Source organism: Fusarium phalaenopsidis, assembly GCF_050370095.1.
Source record: "Fusarium phalaenopsidis strain FUZ10S chromosome Unknown contig_32304, whole genome shotgun sequence".
In the NCBI taxonomy this organism is placed as follows: Eukaryota; Fungi; Ascomycota; class Sordariomycetes; order Hypocreales; family Nectriaceae; genus Fusarium; species Fusarium phalaenopsidis.
Genome location: NW_028145404.1, coordinates 3,390,569 through 3,411,730, shown reverse-complemented (window position 1 = coordinate 3,411,730; position 21,162 = coordinate 3,390,569). Strand labels below are relative to the sequence as shown.

The window sequence follows — 21,162 nt, the reverse complement described above, 5'->3', positions numbered from 1 at the left end:
GATACGACCTCGTCATGAGAGGGTAATATTGGAGTTGACAGAAAAACAAATGCAAGACCATTTCCTATTCGCCCCAGGTTAGGTTTGCATTCCAGGCACAGCCCGCCACTTCCATCAAACGTCTCACCACTGAATTGATGAGCTCGGGATAAGAGTTTTCATCCAATGTCGTCGTCGGTTTCTGGTTCTGCCGCTTGGCTGCGCTTGGCTTCGGGTGCCCGTGGCATCGACGAAGATGGCGATGTCTCCATGCTGTGCAACGTCTTACACATGCCGCTCGACAAAGACGGATGTGAATGAACAGGGAAGAGGTCTCGCTGCAAGGGAAAGACTCCTCCCCCCGAACGTTGACGGGATGTTTTCGAAACACATGCACACACATACACACGCACACACGACACCTCGGGGATCCCTGGGGGCCAAAAAAGCCTTGCTCCCATCCATCCCCATCCCTTCCCGCGTCCTGACAGACGGAGACTGGCTCCCTGCATGCTGCGAGGGAGAGAATTCGGGTCTCTGGTGTGGTTTCACCACGTGGGATCATCCATCCATCCAGGCAAAACCAAGCTGCGGCTCAAAGGCCGAATGGACGCCTCTCGAGGTTTAGAAGCGAGCCGAAGGAGGAGGGGTTCTTCTTCACAGCCACGAGATTTCCGACCAGAGCTCGCCTTGTTTAATGCCTCTGGCATGACTTGGATGGCTCGCCGACGTCAAATCGATAGGCTGGTGGGTTGACACATCGACTGTCGTTTCAGAACGTGGGATCCTCGCCTAGTTTCCATGCCTTATGCCTATGCCGTGGCGGCTCTTACATACGCACATCACGTACAGGCGTCATCTTTTCTCGACGACATGTCATGCTGCCGTTTCTGACAGGCAGACCGGATGAGCACATTTCGGCTATGGGGTTCAATTGTCATGAATCGGCGTCTGGCACTGTCGCATTTGCAAAACGGCAATGGCATTCGTGAGATGAAGGGCCCGCTCCCAACTTAGCAATCTGCCTCACCACCTAAGCAACAACACCCTCCACTGCCGCAAGGAAGGCCGCCGTTGCACAATGCAAGGTGCGACAATCATGTTGCACTTCGGAAGGTTGTCAATATAGGGTAAAAAAGGAGTGACGAGCAAGGTCCCAGGATTGCGGCTCGCTCGCCTATGTGCGGGAATTCGTCGTCCAAGTGCGGACCGACGGTTCTTGTCTGTCAGTCAACAAGAGTCAATGTCTCTGAGACTGGTTCCGTGGGAGGACGAGGGGGTGCAACCATTTCACCAGCCCAATGTCTCTCCAGACCACGCAGAGTCCATGTTCCATTGTGTTCGCGACCGCAAGCCATGAATTCCTCTGCAGGAAGCCTTTGCAGCGCTGCGCCTTGGGGGCACACTTGCGTATGCGTATGGGTCCCCCTCTTTACTATCCGTGAAGCTGGGAACTGGACAAGGGCACGTCAGCCCATGACGCCCTCGTTCACTAGCTCGGGCATGCCCACGTTGGTATTCATGCAGAAGTCGGCTTCCAAGGTGCAGCAGCCTCAGATGTGCTTCCAATTGACGCAAGCCGTTGATGTTGATGGCGTTGGTGGGCGAGTGTCAATGGGTTATCCACTGCCCTCTTACGCACTCACGTCTTCTCACAGGCGTCTTACCCTATCCGGTACGGTATTGTTTACTTTTTGCACCCAATGGATGTAGAAGTCGACCGCCAGCCGGTCGTATTCACCGGCAAGTTGGTCCACGATGCGGGCTTGCTTGTTGACCCCGTCTACGAGCATGGACTCAACAACTCGCCCGCTTGGTGCTACGTGATCTAGAACAATTGCAAAATGATGAGGCTTGCTGTGCTCATAGATCGCGTAGCACGTCAAAACCACTGCAAAACACCAATTCCTAGGGGATCCCGGCACAGGATAGCTATTGTCTTGGAGGCTTGCTTGGCCGGGTGTCACTATCTCCCGCAGATATGGCGACGAAACTCGAGCATAACTGAGAAGCCAAAAAAAGGCAACAAAACCGCAGCCGAAAACCATTGATTGTTCAGAGTTCAGCTATCTGCAGGTTCGCCTCATCTGTTTTTTTTTTTTTTTTTTTTTTTTTTTTCAGCTGAACGGCTCTTTGTCTCAACAGCTTTCCCACCGGGGAAGCCGTGCCGTGCATGAGGCTGGCTTAAAGGCGGCTGGGCTGTGTCTGTGACTGGAGAGCTTCGAGAAAGATACGGGAATGTTGGCCCTGGCGGGAGACGAATCGAGCAAAAAGAAAGCATGGAAACAACATGGGGATTTGCTTTTTCGCACTCTTTTGACGCCTGCCTATTTGCTTTTTTTCTTTTGTCTCGCATGCGTCGTGACGTGCCAATGTAGGTCCCGCTATTTATCTCTGAGACTTGTGGAACGCCAGAAATAGTCAAGTCAAAGTCAAGCCAGCCAGCAACCGGGGAGCAGGACGTCTTTGCGATGGAGACTCTTTGGATCATCGCTATTTCGACAGAGTTATACGCTCTGCAGAGGAGATGCTTGTTAGCTCCATGGGTCCTAGCTGGAACTTGGGCGTTTCGACTCAACAAGACGGCCTGGGATAAATGGGCACCTGAGACAGCTTCACTTTCAGAGGAGGAATGTAGCGCCGCCGTCTCTCCTTGGTCACACCAGCAGTAGCCAATCCAATTGCAAGCATGTCTCTGCCAGGGCCGACCTTTTTCCCTGTCACCTCACTTCACTTCACTTTCACTTACCCGCCGGCCGGACGGTGCCGACGGCTCTGCTCGGCGGATAAAGACGGGGGAGGGGGCCGGGCCCACGATAGATCCATGAGAGTAGCTCTGTAACAACTGCCGTTTGCTGTGATGGCTCGAATCTCATCTTATCCATTGAGGCGAATTGAGGCGTTTCAACGCGGGGGTCTCTTGATTCATTCACCTCGAGGCGTCTAGAGAGTCGAGTGGGCTGTTTATACGAAAACGCCCTCACGAAGTTGAACTGAGCGAGAATCTCTCAGGTCCAGGTCCCGAGAGGCGACTTGGTAGGGTCACATCCGCTTTCAGGATGAACAAAATTGACTTTGTGCTTTCCCTTTTCCCCCTCTGGCAGCGTAGCATTCATACTCCCTCAAGGGAAAAACTTGAGGGGAGGCTTCATCCAAGCGGCAAACCTTGGGGCGCACTGACAGGAGCATCAAGGTACGGTGCGTACGGTAGAGCCAGTAACGACGGGCCGTGAACCACCCCAAGACGACGCGTTGGGATCGGGGAGGCGAATTGGCCAACAACGACCGGCTCAAACTCTAACTTAGGATCAGGCGAGAGACCTGGGCGAGACGTTGAGGGCACGGGGACGAGGCGGGACGCTTGCAGGATCTATCATCTCTGGAGGAGGGGGATCTGGGGTTCGAGTCCTTTCAAGGTTTCGACTATTAGATTTCCCGACGATCTAGTCCCGTAGTCTTCGTACTACTGTGCAGTATCTTGCGAATGCGAACCATGGCTCTGGGAAGAGATGTGGTGGTGGTTGCAACTAGCCACCGACAACTCTCAGACTCTCTCACTCTCCCAGAAATGCCAAACGCGGACTAACGCTAGAGGAAATCGCAGACGAGGCCTTTTCTTTGGAGCGATCGATCTGCGCCTTTGACAGCCTGCATGTAAGATTTGAAACCCCTGCCTTTGCCTGTCCCCGCGCACGGGTTGCCTCCTTCGTTTATCGGCGACGATGCCCAACATCCCGGGACCGACTAGCGGATGGAGAGAGGGGAGCTAAAGCCAAGCACGAAACTTGGTAGAGAAAGAGGTCCGAGATAACGTAATGTGCGGTCCTGCATTGCCCTTTGTCTTGTTTCGTAGTGAGTCTCCGAGATGCTGACTTATGGGGCTCTTTCAAGATACGCCCGCAGAATTGAGGTCCCACGGGGCAGGGAAATACCCTCGACAATGAAAAGACAGGACCCAGGCACGGCAGAGTTTTTTTCCTTTATCTTGACACCAGCTCAGGGACCAGGCCAGGCACCAAAAAGGGTCGAGATTCAAAATATCAGAGGCTCAGTAGAGAGTAGTAGCCCCACGGCTTCGTGCTCCGCTGACGTGGACATGACGGTGTTCTCCACCAAGCCTCCAACAAGGTCTTTGCTGCTGACGATTGGCCGCCCTGCAGATTTTTTTGCGAGCCCGACATTTGAGTTGTCAGCCTGTCATTTGACGTTTCTGGGATGAAAAACATAATCTGTTACCAGGGGTTCCAGTTTGTGCCTGACGAGAGAGAAATCTCTTCACCGTTGGCAACCAATGAAGCTCCGTATCCGCCATCCGTGAGACGACTAAACTGCTTCTTCCTGCCGGGATCATGTTGATAGATAGGACAACACCAGGCAGAGAGGGGGCGGAGAGGTCCGGTCCCCCGGGATTCCGATTGGCGGTCCCGGCTAGCGGACGCGGACGGGATCTACCCGTTAGCGGACCAGTCCGCCCAGACATGTCAGGACCGGAGACGGGACAGGACAGGATCCTTCTTGTGTGACCAACAGCGGCCCAACACACCTCGTCCAGGCATATCCTGTGTTGTCGTGTTGGGCCTGCTGCGGCGAGATGGAGAAGTACGAGATGGAGTCAAAATCTGTCAAGTTTACGGTCCCAGAGATGATGAGCACCGAGCGTGTGCCCCTCAGGGCGTGTATCCATTTTTACTTTTGCCAAATCATGAAAAACATTCGGAGGCCGGATGCCACTCCGATTATTCTCAGGAGTAAGTAAACATCGCTAAGGCCAAAGGTCCGGACTGAAACGACCGGTGCTGCCTTGTTGGGTAGCACCGTAGTTCGATTGGCGCCGCTGATGTTTTGTCTGCTGTGAATCGATTCCTCAGTAGGTGGGAGTATGCCTAGGGAATGTGATTTGGGTCAGATTGAATTTACAATATCGTCATCCTGGGCTCCTGGGCCGGATGGTGTCGAGTTACATCTCTCCATCCTCCTGGACTGGCATTATTGACTCGTTGGTAGGCCCATTATCGAATCTCACGCCCATAGATGGCCATTGAGGGTTGTGAGTTCGAGGGTAAGCTGTTCCAGCACCACTGGTTTAGCTACTATCACTGCTTCCTTCCAGTTGGTCGTCCCCTGTAGGCCGGTGGCTCGAGTAGTTCACTCGTGATGAATTCAACAATCTATTTACATTGAACCTCACTGTAAACCAACTACACTCTAGTTGAGAAAGACCATAGAGATTTTGTAGACTAAAAGACGGACTGATAGAGTCGCTGCCCGTCAAAGTAAGGGCGAGATAATACTACCAATGTAAACATCTTTTCCTTCTCAATACCGCTTTGAAGATGCCTTGAGAATCTTGTTTGCAGCATGAGCAGCAGCAACCATGATAGAAGCCTGAGTGTTGCCAGTAGGAACCTCAGGATGCATACTGCCATCAACGACAAACAAGTTCTTTGTGCCCCAGACCCGAGTATCAGGGCCTACAACGCTGCGTCCGTCATTCTTAGCACCCATGTTTGCAGAACCGAGATGGTGGTTTCCGCTGTACGAGACCTCTAGGATCGTCTCAGCGGTAAGATTGCTGGGCACGGTCAAGATGCTGCCTGGCTTGCGCGCGTAGCCCAGGAGCTCATCGACAAACGTCTTGAGGGCCTCGCGGTCACCCTCGGTGTTGAGGAAGGGCTTCTGGGTGATGTTGGTCCTGCCGTCGGCCGTGATCTCGAGGGTGCCCACAGACGTCAGGCCGTGGGTGAGGTACACCTTGGCCTCGATGGTGTTGTTGGAGGGAGCGTTGACGGTGCCCTGGACGTAACGAGTCACGCCGTCGCTGCCTTCGACGCTCTTCCAGAAGTTGAGACGCTGCCCAGACTGGGCGAGGAGACCGCTTCCCTGAGCAAACAGATCGACGGACTCCTGGTCTGGCTCAGTCCAAGCTGTCTTAGGAAGAGCTGTAAGTCCCTCCTTGGTCTGGAACTGAACGAGGACAATGGGGTGGTCCTGCAGATGCTGTCCAACAGGAAGTTCGATCCATTGGGTTCTTGGAGGCAGCTTGATGTTTGTTGATCCTGAAGCAACGATCTGAAGCTGCTTCTTGGGTCCGATGCCAGAGTTGAAGAGGACGCGAGGCGTCGAGTGAGTGCCGGAGGCGAGCACAACAGAACCACCCTTGTTCAACTTAATGACCTCTCGAGAGCCATCCTTGTGCTCAACCTCGACGCCAGTGACGACAGGTCCCTTGCGGACAGCACGGAGGACCATGGCGTTGAGCTGAAGGCTAAAGTTGGGGAGGGCCTCTGCATCAGGGAGGATATCGCGAACAGGACCACCTCGAAGTCCATTGCTGATCTGGTCTTGTCAGTTGGATTCAGCGTCTGCTTGTTTAGGAGAACTTACCAGCCACGGGGGATGAGTAAAGACATTGTCCTTTGATTCGGCATTGTGGAGGGCGTCGACTTCATCCCAGCCGTTGCTCTCGAGGAACTCGGACATGATCTCGAATGCACCGTCATCATAGCGCTTGCCATTAGCAGAGGGAAGAATGCTTCCAGGCATACGCTTGAAGACACTCTCGGCAGCATCGGCCACGCCGTCTTCCCATCTCCATCCCTTGGGCCACGCCTCAAAGTCGGCAGCTCGAGGCCTGATGTACATCAGAGCGTTGAGCACGGTAGAACCACCGAGCAGACAGCCAGCAGAGGCGGCAATGTCCCTGCACCACTGGATAGTCGGAGAAGTGTCGGTATGGAAAGCCATGCCGGGAACGTCATAAGCCGTGACGGTCTCGTTCCACTTCATCAAGTCATCGCGGTTGCCCGTAGCGTAGTACGAGGGGCCACCTCGCTCGATGAGAAGCACACTATGGCCAGCATCGGCGAGACGCTCAGCAACGACCAGGCCAGAAGCTCCAGCTCCAGAGATGATGTAGTCGTAGGTGGTGGTTCGAGTAGAGGCGGATGATTGCTTAGCCATGACCGTAGAGGCCAAGCCCAGCAATGCTGAGCTGGAGAGTATAGCCAACTTCATCTCGTCAGTATACACAGGAAATACAGCTACGAGAGAACGGTAATCAAGTTCACATGACGACTTTTCAATGCCTATAAATACCTCTATACGTGAAGGAGATTAGATGAGATTGATAACATCCACCATCACGACCCACTCGCGGAGGCTGCTTGATAGAGAACAACTACCGAAGCAGAGTGGATTTGATGGTGGATAGAGTATCATCGTGAGTATAAACAAGGCAATAGCAACTGCCGATCCCGCTCTTTAGATCAGGGGCATTTAACCATAAAAAAGTCTCAAATGCCTCATAATGGGAGACGAAGTTGGACTTGACAGTGAGGATAGTCAAGCATAGCAAGCTGTCTATACTTGGAAATAGTTGTTAATGATAGACGGGAGCTATTTAATCACCATTACTCAGATATCCAGCAACAGTAGGTGAAAAGGGCCCTGGACAAGGAGGCATCTTCCTCATGTATTCCTCGGAGTTCAGACATCGGCGTTCATACCGAAGCGATCAAAGAATTTACGAGATTGACATGCCATTTGCACGTATTTAGAAGGTCAAAATGGATACAATGGAGCTCTGTTCTTGTCCGTGAAACCCTAGCCCGCAAGACTATCCTCCACTTCTGCCAAGTCCAGTCCTTGGCAGAATGTTTTCCCTCTTGTTCTTGGAGGACATTCGCCATCTTTACGGCGACATTTGTAAGCCGTCATCTCTTGGGTAGCACAGGGGAATAGTTAGGTAGTTCTTCAAGCCAATGGGCCTGGAGTGAAGGGCCCACGAAGTACTCCGAAGCACCCAGCACCGAGCTTTTTACATACAACCCATGATTCAGTAGTTGCGGTTCAAGTCTGAGTGGTGAAAGCCTCTAAAACAAGCTATGTAGTTACCACGGTAGGCGCGGCTCTTTCAAAGGCGGCATCTTGACAGTACCCAAGGTGAGCTTTGACAGGAGAACCACCAATATTGGCTCACTCCCCTAGACACACGTGCCTTGATTCAGAGCCGACTTGAAGTGGATATACCAGCAAGAGGTTCCTGACGGCTTCTGTGTACCTGAGGCAATCCAGAACCGCGGTGAGCACTAGGTCCTGCCGCCATAGCCTTCTCGGACCCGGCGTGGGGGTAACAGCCTTGGCGGTCATGAGGCTCCATACCGAAAGATCCAAGGCGATTCTTTGCCTCTCCATGTAATTCGAGCTAGATTCGCCCTCTTGGGCTTGAAGCAGAAGGATGCACCACAGCCCGAGGGAATGGAGCCGTGCAGCTAGATCGAGCAGCAGCATCTTCAGGTGGCTCTCATGAGCACGGGCTAGCCTGGACATTAGAGTCAAGTCTCTGGGAAGTTGGCTCGAGGTGCATGATGCTCCGATCCCGGCCATCTCACCGAGACCGCCGCGTAGGGCTTCCTTCTTGGCAGGGATATCAACACGGACCTCTAGGTGAACCGTCAACTGTTTGCCTGTGGAGCATTGTACACGCAGCTGAGGGACAGGGTGGTTGAAAGAAGACTACTTTTGACGCCGATTGAGTAATAGAACTGGTGAGACATTGCTAGAATACTCGGTGATCCTCCCCAGGGAATCATCCATCCATCCCTCATCCTAGCACTTGAGCTTAGATCAGGTAGCTATTCATGTAGGACTGCAAGGCCAACTACTTTCAGCCCTCTACAGCCTGCATCTGCAACCAAACGCCCGGTCTTTCTGCCTGTAGGCAGGCAAGGTTCAAGGGGCGTCAAGACGGACGTGGGGATGGGCTCAGGCATCTCAGTGAGGGAGTGTGTTTATTAGACGCGACGCCCTGTTTCTTTCTTTTCTCAAGGATGCCTATCCTACATGTGTGAATCGGTGAGAGATCGGATCAGCCCAAGGCTTGACCGACTTTGACGGGAATTTGCTAGAACGAAGCAAATGTGCAGTTGTGGCGACGAGGCATCCTTGATCTGCACTTTTCACCGACGCTTCAACTCGGCGAGACTCTGCCGGTGTCATTTGCTCCATTTTTTTTTCCATCTCAGATGCACGGTAGACGCAATCTCCACAAAGGGTTTCATTTGTTAGGTTTAAAGACAAGGCTGAGCGGTGACTATCTGAGCACAGCAGTTGAAGTGCAACAGCATGAGGCCCATCAGTCACTTTCGCACAGTTGCAGGGAATGCATGTTGATGGGCGGAGCACTGTAACTCTGCTCTGCGTTTATGTCATGCTTCTGGAGTTTTTGGGCTGAAACTATTGGATGTCTTACTGGCTGTCAACTTGTCGCGTCCTGCTTAAGCGACCACTCACGTCTGAAGATTTCACGTGTGCTCGAGAGCATGTATATATCCGTCCTTGGCGATGCATCGCTGATGATTAGTTCTTTAATGAGTGCAAAGAATTGAATGCGTTATATTCCATATTCACATATCGCATTTGCAGGTCATGCCTTTGTTAACTTGTCTTTATTCGCTTGGTGGCATCAATAGATGGAACAACAGACGGTGCAAACAATGGCCGCGATAACTCACCTATTGAAGATTCAATTCTCCCAATTGGGAAAATCAACTCACTCAGTACTAGCTCAGCCGATTTGGCTATGGCAGAAAAATTTACAGTGATTAACAATGCCCCCTCTTCCCAAAGGGTAAATGGTGCTGCCTGCATCTCATCTCAATTCGCCTCATTCTCACATCCTCACTTTCGGATCAACTACACCATTCGGATCGGCTCCACCACCACATTTGAACCCCAAAGCGGGCATCATACCCTACACGGTACAATAAGTCGCAGCTCAATACAGAGCTCTGCTATTGTGCCGTATCCACGCTATTTAACAGACTTCTTGGGCTTCTCCCCTCCCCTTCGCCATGCCACATCTCAACAAAGAGGCCAAGCGGATGCTTAGTCCTCAACTCGATCAACTCAACACCAAGAGATCTCGATCAGTTTACATCGTTGAAGAGTCTCCTGGAGGAACCATGAGAGAGATGGACCCTTCCGAGCGCCACCCGCCAGTTCCTGGCTCTTCTGCCTCTGGCCATGCCGATGCCCTCCAGGCTGAAGCTGGTCCTTCTACCCCGGCTCCTGTCTTTGAGTCCTCCAGCTCTGGCTCTTCCGGAAACGAGACTCTCGGTTCCAACGACTCGACTCCCAAGGCAAAGGTCGTCAACGACAACTCTGCCACGCCCTGCGCTGGTTCCTCGAACTCTGATAAGAATGCCTCACCCAAGATCGCTGACCAGGCTCTCCCTTCGCAGCCTCTTCATCGCGTTGCGCCCAACTACGACCTCTCCGAGGAGCATCTAAAGAAGCTCACAGTCCGCGAGAAGCTCCGAAAGGGCATCGCCATGAACTTTGCCCAGAGCCTGTCTCTCGGCGAGGCCCTCCGGGACAAGGCCAACACCGAGGGTGGCCTCGAGAGCGCCATCACCATCACCGGCATGATGCAGAGACTTGACATGGAGAAGAACATGGACCCTGAGCTGTCCCACTCTCACTTCCTGCGCCGTGGCCTCAACGAAGTCGACATGGTCAACCGGGCCTTGACCAACAAGAGACCTGGAGCGGGTGAGCCCGGCAACTATCGGGACCTGAGAACGCAGCACTACTTCAGCCGCCTTCCCTCTGTGTAAGTTTATCCGAGTTCTTATGCTTTCACCAGGACAAGTTAGTCTAATATGGTGCCAGGGTCGCTGCCAGTGAGAGACTCCAGGCCATTACTGGGTCTGCCAACTACCATCGCTTCGAGCCAGGCCCCATGCCTGGCCGTCCTTTTGGCCAGATCATGCTGGTTGAGGACTTTGACCCTGTCAAGGACCTGCCCCAGGTCGGCAAGACTTCTGATGCCACGTCTGGCCTGATGGCTCACCTGTGGTCGGGATGTGCCAAGTACGGCTACAAGAAGCTCGAACTCTACAGCCTCGTCTTCAAGCAGAACATCAGAGAGAGCCGACTGGTCAAGCGGAGCGTGCCCGGCAGCGAGTGGAACTCTCCCGATCTTGATCCTCATACCATCATGAGCCTCGACGATCAGAAGGGCAGCATCACCATGTACCAGTCCCTCATGTAAGTTTCCCTTCACATCTGCAGGCCACGGCGAGACTAACCCGTGATTCACAGTGCTCTCCCCGATGGAAGACTCCAGAACTGGACCTGGTTCAGAATCCGCAAGCCCATCGTCCATATCGATGGCGCCGTCCCCTCCGCGCTGGTCGACATGCACCACTCGGTTCTGGTGTTTGCTGCCCCTTCGTCCCAGATCGAGAAGGTCAAGGAAGAGTAGAACCCACCTTTGACCACTCCCCAGACTGAACACAAGGACGAGAACGAGAAGCCCCAGGCCGCAAAGAAGGCGTCCCAGGTCCCTAGCCTCGGTGACTTTAGCCAGCTCAAACTGACTCCCTACACCAAGACGCCTGGTCGCCAGCTGACGCTCGAGTGGAAGTTCACCAAGGACGGCCTCCCCAGCTTTGCCATCTCGCCCCTCCCGAACCACATCCGGGCTCGTGGCTTCCCGCCCGACTTTCTCTGGGTCGACTGCGCCCCTTACTACAACGGCCGAGACAGCTGGTGGAAGACTGTTCGGGACCTGGCCAAGAACGACCGCGGCCATTGGGACTTTATCCAGCAGCAGATGGCGAGCAACCTGTGCTTCGTCGAAGTCAAGTCCAAGCATGGTGCCGAATGGACCACCATGTATCCCGAGTCCCGAGACAACACCACCGTCGATGTCAAGGGCAAGGGCAAGGCCGTCGAGGCCAACACCAACATGAACGCCAACGTCACCGTCGCCGCTCGTGCTGGTCCCAGTGCCAACAACAACGGCATTGCTGGTTCCACCATGCCCTCCGCTTCGGGTCCCGGTGTCCGCCGCCGTGGCAAGAAGGTGCGCGCTTCCGGGCTGCGCAACGAGGTCCGCCAGGACTGAGACCTTTTACGTAGAGGTCTGCCATCGTGTCAACCAAGACGCACCGACATCTTTTTTGATCGACTATCGCAGAGGCTGACGGAATGAGCGACATGGATGCCAGCTCCAGAGTATCAGCCAACAAGAACCCTACCCACACACAACATCATGATGAAAAAAGGGGTGAGATGTGACGTGAGGATAGGGTCAGGTAAACCAGGCACAGGGAGATTGCCTGAGGAATCGGATCTTTTTGGGAGCATTTCGACCGGTAGCGGAACCATGGGAGCATATCGTAGCTGAGAGTTCACTAGGTAGCCCAACACGGATATGAATGTTAATAGGCCCGACCAACTCGTGATGCCAAGGCTCGAGGTGACGTATGTCGTGATGGTAGATCTGGTGTTGATTCAGATGCTCACTTCTTCTTCTTCCCTTTCGTCTTGCCTTCCTTCTCCTTTCCCTCAGCCATACCGGCCCGCACAAATGCGTCCCTCGCCACCGCGGTGATCAGCCTGAATCTCTTGGACCCCAACTGCACACCACCATACCACCGCGTGACGACGACGGCCGCGTCCCAGAGGTCCATGGCCTGCATCAACTGCATCAGCCGGGCCGCGGCCGCCGTCTCGCCATCATCGTTGGCATGCTGGATGCCCGAGCCACCGTCCCTTATACGCCACGCCGTGATGTTGTGCGTTGCGTTACGGATGTGCTTGTCCGAGTCGAGCAGCGACTGCACGCATAGCTGGGCCTGGGAGGGGCTCGTTACAGGGGCGACGTGGGCGATAAACGTAGACTTGGACTCTGTGATGGGCTTGGAGGGTATCCATTGAGATTTAGGCAGAACTGTCTGCGCCAGTCGCTTTGAGGACATGTTGGCCTCGGTCTGACACTTGAGGGCCCGAGTATGTCTCTCATAGAATCAATGATATTCGAGTATCATTGGGGTTCTTGCAGATAATTACACCCACGATTAGCATGGCTGAAAAAGCAATGAATTGCTTCACTTGCTTCAACTGTTTCTAGAAGTCTCCAAGCTTTCAAGGCTGAAAAATAAAGGGACGGACCCCTTATCAGCTGTGGAGAGCTCCCAGAGCTTAGCCGGCCCTCGATTGGCGGGCTTGGACGGAGGGGTACAGGGCGGGGCGGGTTAACATTCCACCATGAGCAGCCCGGGCTGGACAGGTGCCAGCGAACAGGAAGGAGCAGGGCACCACTCCCAATCCCATATTGGAGCCTCCCCGCCAAAAATCAACATCCACCACTGAAAGTTTTCTGGTCCATGTGCGCGCCCCTCTCAACAAACTGCTAATCTCCTCCCTCCTTCTCCCCTTTGCCCTCATCGACGTCTGAACTGAACCCCCGAGTAAGCGGCTAGAGCTGCTGCCCCCATCTCCAAGACGAAGACGACGACTCCTCGTTCCTGCAGCTCTCCTCGCTGTTGAGCCGCTCCCGCTCCGCCTGCGCCGTTGCTAGCCCTGGGAGCAACGTTGCCCCTTCCTCCCCCACCTGCTCAACGACTGTACAAACTATAGAAGGAAGACAGTCACCATGCAGGCTCCCGTAGTGGTTATGAGTGCGTTCGAACGCTTCCTGTACTGAACTCTGACGCTGACCATTATCCCCTAGACACCAACAGTGGTGAGAGGCAGACTGGCCGCAAAGCTCAGCTGTCCAACATCGCCGCTGCCAAGACGTGCGTTCCCGCCATTGTCCCCTTCCGAGTCGCATCCCCGATCCTAACAATCCAGACAGTGTCGCCGACATTATTCGATCATGCCTGGGCCCCAAGGCCATGCTCAAGATGCTGCTCGACCCCATGGGCGGCATCGTCCTCACAAACGATGGCCATGCTATCCTCCGAGAGATCGAGGTTTCCCACCCCGCCGCCAAGAGCATGATCGAGCTCAGCCGGACACAAGATGAGGAGGTCGGCGACGGAACTACAACCGTCATCATTCTGGGTAAGAAGGTATAGAGCTGCCTGGTCGAGCGAAGTACTGACACCCCTGCCAGCCGGTGAGATTCTGGCACAAGCTCTGCCCCAGCTCGACCGCAACATCCACCCCGTCGTCATCATCTCCGCCTTCAAGCGCGCCCTAAAAGACGCCCTCGAGATCATCGAGGAGATCTCCCTGCCAATCGACGTCGACGACGACAAGGCCATGTACCAGCTCATCTCGTCTTCTATCGGCACCAAGTTCGTTTCGCGATGGATGGACCTGATGTGTGACCTCGCCCTCAAGGCGGTCCGGACGGTGACGTGGGAGGCTGGCAATGGCAAGACCGAGGTCGACATCAAGCGATATGCCCGAGTTGAGAAGGTTCCCGGCGGCGAGATTGAGGACAGCAAGGTCCTCGACGGTCTCATGCTTAACAAGGACATCACACACCCCAAGATGCGCCGGCGCATTGAGAACCCCCGAATCGTTCTCCTCGACTGCCCCCTCGAGTACAAGAAGGGCGAGTCCCAGACCAACATTGAGATTACCAAGGAGGATGATTGGAACCGCATTCTGCAGATCGAGGAGGAGCAGGTCAAGGCCATGTGCGAGGCTATCATCTCTGTGAACCCTGATCTCGTCATCACCGAGAAGGGAGTGTCTGGTGCGTCTCTAACTCCCTTGATACATGAGATGACATTACTAATCCAGCGTAGACCTTGCTCAGCACTACTTCATGAAGGCCAACATCACAGCTCTCCGCCGAGTCCGAAAGACCGACAACAACAGAATAGCTCGTGCCACCGGCGCCACAATCGTTAACCGAGTAGAGGATCTCCAGGATTCGGATGTCGGCACCCGATGCGGTCTGTTCGAGATTGAGAAGATTGGCGACGAGTACTTTACCTTCCTCACCAAGTGCCAGGACCCCAAGGCCTGCACGATCCTTCTCCGCGGCCCCTCCAAGGACGTGCTCAACGAGATTGAGCGAAACCTGCAAGATGCCATGGGCGTTGCACGCAACGTCATGTTCCACCCTCGGTTATCGCCGGGTGGAGGCGCCACAGAGATGGCTGTCTCTGTGAGGTTGGGCCAGCTGGCCAAAAGCATCGAGGGTGTGCAGCAGTGGCCCTACAAGGCCGTGGCAGATGCCCTCGAGGTTATCCCTCGAACTCTGGTGCAGAACGCTGGCAAGAGCCCCGTCCGCGTGTTGACGGATCTGCGAGCTAAGCAGGCCGAGGGCAAGAGCTCTTGGGGTGTCAACGGTGACACTGGTGCTATTGCGGATATGAAGGAGTATGGAGTCTGGGAGCCCCAGGCTATCAAGCTGCAGAGCCTCAAGACCGCCATCGAGGTATGTATATCTGTCTCGAGTGTTTTCAGGCTGCAGGATGCTGACGATTATTTAGGCTGCCTGCCTTCTCCTCCGAGTAGACGACATCTGCAGTGCCAAGAAGGCCCAGCAGGTTGGCGCTCCCGGCGGCGGTGGCGAGGAGTAGAGCGGGGATCGCAATGTGAGGTTACTGTGATATACACCCGACTCAGGTCAGGAAGGGAGGTGTGGATGCGATTCGGGCTTGTTAGATGTCTGTTTGGACTGGTCATACCCCCCTTGTACTAGCCGAAAGAGCAAGATAGACAAAACAACGGAGAGGAGAGCCGGGGCGTATATGCAATGGCGAATGCTCCGGCGACTCATCCGCCAGGATGAAGGACATGGGTATCACATGAATTACCTGGCGAACCAATATTGTCGCTCCTACGTACAGGTTCTCGCGAACCATTCCTCCGCCTACGATCTCGATCTCGATCCTGTGCTTTTAAAGTGCCCTGCCTCTCCCATAACCGTGTGTATGTGTGGTGTAACTATTACTGAAAGTTGCGATTTGCTGTGTCTCGTTCAGTCATCGTCATGGATGACTAGGCCGACAGGTGCCGCAGCGGGTGTTGACTCTTCCTCCTCGTTTTGCTTCTTGGTTGCAGCAGAGCCAGCGGCATCGTCTTTGGCGTCCTTCTCCGTGCGCGGAGAGTCACCGTCTGGCTGCGTCGTCGTTGTCGATGCTTTCTTGTCAGCTCCTGGCTTGGCGTTTGTGCCTTTACCCTTCTTTGCCTTTCGGGCCTTCATCTTCTCCCTCTTCTCGCGGTTCTTGCGCGTGCGCTCCTCGTCCTTGCGATCGCGCTCAGTCTTGTCCTTGTCAAACTCCTCCTTATCCTTCTCGCGACGCAGCTCCTCGTCCATCTCGCGAAGGCGCTCATACTCGCGTCGGCGGCTGGCCTTGTAAACGTGGAACTCTCCTGAGCCAGCTCCCGCGCTGGAACCTTGAACATTGGTAACGATCTCTGGGGGCGCGGAGCGAGAGGCACCGCCAGAAGACGAGGACAGGGAGCCGGGGATTTGGATGTTCTGGTCGGGCTTTGCGAAGAGGGCGTCGACAGAGGCGGCCTGCGCAGAGACGGGGGTGAGGGCGCGCTTCTTGGTGGGACGGTGGGAGCGGGGGTCGGCCGAGGTTGGGACGGACTCGGGGCCGGGGGCGGACATGATTGTGCGAGGAGGGGGTCGCGGTAGCTGATAGCTTCTGTGTTGATAGTTGCGTTGTGCTGTAGGGTCCTGCTGGTGCTGGGATGAGGATGGGCCGAGTGAACGCGTGAGCGTCAACGTCAGAGGGCGCGATAGGCGAACCCGGGGATCGTCGGCGCGTGATGGCTAAAGTGAAGATGAGGGGGGAGAGATGCACAGTTATGTAATTCAAACAAGGACCATAGAATAGAGCGGTCAGCTGTCGATGCGATGCGACTCGACACGTGAAAAAAGTGATGCGGGTAGATGGGTTGAGATGGACGATGTGATGGAGGGGACGGGAGGAAGAAAAAGCGTTAGCAGCTGAAACCCGCTTATATCGCCTCTAATCGGGAACCAACTCTAAGCTCCAGGCAACCTTGTCTAACCCCTGCCGAACCATAATTTTGGTCTGAATTTCTTCACTTTTTCAAGAGGAGAATTGTAATCGCCATCTGGCCAGCTGTAGCTTGGGCATAGCTACCTAGCTACCCGGGCAGCTACGCGAGATTCTCTCTCGGGACCGGTCAGGAATATCGGCATTGGCGGTAGATACCCAACCTGAAAGATAACGATATCCAATTCCAGGCGGGGATCTGATGAGGGTGGCGGATGATGCTGCCAAGGTCAGTGGACAGCTGCAGCGGGTGTGCCTGGGGGGCCATGTAATGGAGGGTCATCAGGACCTCTGAAAAAAAAAAATCCCTAACTGTCACTGAGCTCAGAGACAGGGGACGGGTAAGCGCGCGGTAGTTGACTCAATGGTGCCAGGCACAAGGCACAGCAAGCCACAGCTTACATGGTACTGTGTAGCACCTTTGTCTAGCAACGCCAAGCAGCAGCTGAAGCTGGAGGGCATCCAGGTGATCAAGACACCAGACTCCCAAGAGGAAGAACGGGTAATAGTAGATACCGAAAATAGCATCTCGTGGCACACAATACAGCCTATGTTGGCTGTTAGCGGCTAATGGCGCTTCCCGTACATGAATCGTCTCGCCATTCCGCCATTATCCTCCCAATGAGGCTCAACTACGTAACTCGGATTGATGCAGATGGGCAATGCCGAAACCAAACAAACAAGGGAGGGTTGCAGCACGAGATTGAGGGATGCGGCGGAAACGAAACACCGAGAGATAATGGAGGGCAGACAGGCCAGTAGGGGAAAAAAGTGCCAGAGACACGAGAGACAGGTCTGCAGCAAGGGCATGGCAGGTGTCAACATCCGGATGATCAGATCCATCCAGAAAAAACAGGCCAAGTTACTTGATCCGGCGCTGCAGGACCCCAGGATTGGCCAAGACCCCTCCCAGATTCTCATGATCTTTCTTCCAGGAAGCGAGCACGCAAGGGCCAGCCAAGCTCCGAGCGGACGGGTCGGGCAAGACAAAATCATATGATGTCTGGCCGGACATCGTACATGACGATGCAAGAGCACATGCTGCTCAGCGGATATTCTCCGCCGCCGCCCTGGGCATCGCCGGAGATGTGCTGCACTTCGCTCGAACCGGGGGGGACGCTAAAGAGTCCGGGCTCTTTGTCCTGTGCGGGCTGGGCTGGACAAGAGGAAAGGATATCTGACCGTTTGCGGGACCTGCCCTTCCCCCATGCACCAGATCGCGCCATGGAACCTGAATTCCTTTCCCCCCTCGTGTCTCACCCGATGGGATCATGCATAGGGCCTGGGGTGCTGTTCGCTAGCTCCGTCTTCGGGGTCTTCCATGGGCTGTTTTGCCTGTTTTCAAAACACCCGGAGGCTCGCCTTCTGACTCTTTCACATTTCAGCGGTGACGGAGGGACGGGATTGGCCGACGACGGCGGAACGCCATGTGTGCTCGGAGGGTTGGCAATGGACGATTCACAGATGCGAGAACGGTTTGAAGGAATGCGAGCTCGAAAGTGACGGGAGAGTGGACAGATGGCGGGGCGGCTCCGGCCCAGGGGACCTGGCTGGAGAGGTACGTCCTTACCTTTTTGAGCGCTTCATGTCTGGGAAGGTGCGTGCCTTCCTGCCCTGGTGGGGAATTCCCGGGATTCACTGGCACTGGTTGTAGCTACTAACGTTAGCGGGGCAGGTTCGGAAACATGGTTGTGCGCTGTAAGAACCTAGGAAGGCATGTCAATCAATGAATGGCAAGAGCGTCTGTCTGGGCTGTCTCAGGACCCTCGTGAGCCAACGAGCGGCGACTGGATTACACAAGCCTCACTAAAAACCACTTGCACTTATTTTTCTGTGACGCTCCTTCTTCTTGCATCTTCCACTTTCTTTTTCCTCCTTCTTCTTATATCTCCACGATAGACCCGATCTCATCTACTTCCTTTCCCCATTCATATCCACCCAGAGCGAATTACATCACCAACACCAACGCCATCACCACTTACAATTCAGCCTCTGACCGCCCGATTGTACCCGCCCTCCACCACCTCCACCTTCACATACTCGCTCCCCAACGTCTCGTCAGCTTCCTCTGCTTGATAGCAGCGTCCCCAATTAGCTTTCCACTGCCACTGGGCATCACATACACATCATGGCCAAGCCAAGATTAATCATTCTCGTCCGCCACGGACAATCTGAGGGCAACAGTACGTTTCTCCCCTCCCTCTGGCGCCCACCCCCATTCATGCACCTGGCTTACAACCCCTCCAGAGAACCGTGATATTCACCAGACCGTGCCTGATCACCGAGTAAAGCTCACACCAGAGGGCTGGAACCAGGCCCACGATGCTGGCCGCCGTCTTCGTGAACTGCTCCGCCCTGACGACACCCTCCACTTCTTTACATCTCCCTACCGCCGAACCCGGGAGACAACAGAAGGCATCCTCGACAGCTTGACTTCAGACGACCCCGACCCGTCTCCCTTTCGCCGATCCAACATCAAGGTGTATGAGGAGCCCCGGTTGCGTGAGCAGGACTTTGGCAACTTCCAGCCATGCAGCGCCGAGATGGAACGCATGTGGCAGGAGAGAGCCGACTACGGCCACTTCTTCTACCGCATCCCCAACGGAGAGAGTGCCGCCGATGCCTACGATCGAATTAGTGGTTTCAACGAGAGTCTTTGGAGGCAATTTGGCGAGGACGACTTTGCCAGTGTCTGCGTTCTAGGTAAGAGATTTCTGCTCCATGATCTATACTCTTCTTGTCTTGCGTACTAACAAACCTGCCATTAGTCACCCACGGACTCATGTCCCGTGTCTTTCTTATGAAATGGTACCATTTCACTGTCGAGTACTTTGAGGATCTCCGCAATATCAACCACTGCGAGTTCCTCATCATGCGCAAACAGGAGGATAACGGCAAGTACCTTCTTGAGAACAACCTTCGCACTTGGTCTGAGTTGCGACGCGAGCGCAAAGACAAGGAAGAGAGGGATAGGGAGAAGGACAGCACCAAGCTTCAGCGCACCAAGACCTTTGTCGTCACCCGTCGCTGGGGTGGGTGTCCTAACGGCTGCGATCATAGCCGCCACTACGTCAAGCGCGAAGACCTCGAAATTATGCGCAAAAAGGATCATGAGAATGGAGGCCCGACCCCCTATGGAGAGGCTAACAGCCCGTGCGGCGCTTTGACGGGAGGTCGGAAACCAAAATCTCAACTTGCCTTGGCTATCGCCGCCAGCAGCAGTGAGAAAGCCACTCCCGACGCTAAAGATGACGGAGGCCCGGAGATCGACATCACGGCGAACCACGAGGGCAAGTCGGTTTCTGATCTTATGGACACCCCCTCGATAATATCATCCGAAGATCACGTTCAATCTCCTTACCTGCACGTTGGCCGTGATGGTGGCGGCACCTACTCAGGCCATACATCCGCTGCTGAAACCGACGACTCCTCAGAAGATGAAAACATAAGTCTGCAGCGCATCGCATCTCTCAACGCTCACCTCAAGACCTTGGCAGATAAGAACTCCAACAATGGGGCGCCTCCCAAAGCCGGCCCTGAGCGTTTGACATATGCCACTGATAAGAATGGCCCAGAAGAGTTCCCCCGGTCTAACCGCCTGGGTGACGCCTCCCCTGAGTCATCTTCAGAGGGCGAGGGCGAGCGTCTTGAGGACCTGGACCATGCTGAACATGAGGACCGCAGCATTCACGGCAGCGTCTACTAAGCAAGCCAATGACTTCTCTTTCACTATCTACTTACGACCGCTATGTAATCGAAAATGATGGGTGCCAGCTTGCGGATACAGCTTGAGCACGGGACGGGGTGTGTTTCTTGGCGATACTCTTGCTTCTCACTCGGTAATGACGAAATTGGAATTGGAAATTGGTTGACAGGAGCACGGGGAAAATAATAGGAGGAGATGACTATGCAGGCATGGTTTTCCACCTTTTTTTAGGCATTTGGGGGCATCAAGCAAGATATTATTTGTTCATGATTAGCATCCATCTCCATACCCATGAAAAGCAGTATTGATTCAATTTATATGCTCAAGGCATCAACATCACAATGCATCAAGTGTAACGAAGACTCTTGTTTGAACTTTTGTTTTGTCTTGGTTTTATCCTTTTGAATTGGATTATAACAGCCATCCACACTCATGGATGTGAAAAAGTGCCATTTCCTCTCCGCATCTCTCGCGGGGTCTAGCTAAACATCAAAAAAGGGGGGGGGATTAAGATGAATAATTCCGCTCTTGCAAAGCATCTCGGTCCCATTTCCCCAAGTACCAAGCCGTTGCCATGCCATGCCATTCATTGCCCTTTCCCCAATGCCAGAAACAACAAACAATCGTAGAAGATAAACACAGGCTTGGACCTCCCTCCCTCATTCTCCGTTTACATCCATTCATTCA

General features: G+C 54.2%; 6 protein-coding genes across 6 annotated transcripts; 3 read left to right on the top strand and 3 right to left on the bottom strand.

Moving 5' to 3' along the window:
• Positions 1-5,295: 5,295 nt before the first annotated feature.
• Positions 5,296-6,993, bottom strand: LRP88_10312 (uncharacterized protein; the record flags this gene model as incomplete). The annotated part of the gene is made up of 3 exons (XM_083246776.1): positions 5,296-6,320; positions 6,371-6,393; positions 6,452-6,993. 3 exons carry the CDS (start codon positions 6,991-6,993, stop codon positions 5,296-5,298), a joined length of 1,590 nt encoding a protein of 529 aa, XP_083097889.1.
• A 2,837-nt stretch (positions 6,994-9,830) lies between these two features.
• On the top strand, positions 9,831-11,890 carry LRP88_10311 (uncharacterized protein; the record flags this gene model as incomplete). The annotated part of the gene is made up of 4 exons (XM_083246775.1): positions 9,831-10,591; positions 10,651-11,028; positions 11,083-11,230; positions 11,282-11,890. 4 exons carry the CDS (start codon positions 9,831-9,833, stop codon positions 11,888-11,890), a joined length of 1,896 nt encoding a protein of 631 aa, XP_083097888.1.
• Positions 11,891-12,287: 397 nt separating this feature from the next.
• Positions 12,288-12,746, bottom strand: LRP88_10310 (ribosomal protein S5 domain 2-type protein; the record flags this gene model as incomplete). Its single annotated transcript, XM_083246774.1, has 1 exon — positions 12,288-12,746. One exon carries the CDS (start codon positions 12,744-12,746, stop codon positions 12,288-12,290), a length of 459 nt encoding a protein of 152 aa, XP_083097887.1.
• A 677-nt stretch (positions 12,747-13,423) lies between these two features.
• Positions 13,424-15,314, top strand: LRP88_10309 (chaperonin-containing T-complex subunit CCT3; the record flags this gene model as incomplete). The annotated part of the gene is made up of 6 exons (XM_083246773.1): positions 13,424-13,448; positions 13,502-13,568; positions 13,628-13,836; positions 13,889-14,479; positions 14,532-15,169; positions 15,225-15,314. 6 exons carry the CDS (start codon positions 13,424-13,426, stop codon positions 15,312-15,314), a joined length of 1,620 nt encoding a protein of 539 aa, XP_083097886.1.
• A 401-nt stretch (positions 15,315-15,715) lies between these two features.
• Positions 15,716-16,354, bottom strand: LRP88_10308 (PRKRIP1 family protein; the record flags this gene model as incomplete). Its single annotated transcript, XM_083246772.1, has 1 exon — positions 15,716-16,354. The coding sequence occupies one exon, from the start codon at positions 16,352-16,354 to the stop codon at positions 15,716-15,718; it is 639 nt and encodes a 212-aa protein (XP_083097885.1).
• Positions 16,355-18,897: 2,543 nt separating this feature from the next.
• On the top strand, positions 18,898-20,475 carry LRP88_10307 (acid phosphatase DET1; the record flags this gene model as incomplete). The annotated part of the gene is made up of 3 exons (XM_083246771.1): positions 18,898-18,952; positions 19,017-19,472; positions 19,538-20,475. 3 exons carry the CDS (start codon positions 18,898-18,900, stop codon positions 20,473-20,475), a joined length of 1,449 nt encoding a protein of 482 aa, XP_083097884.1.
• Positions 20,476-21,162: the final 687 nt, after the last annotated feature.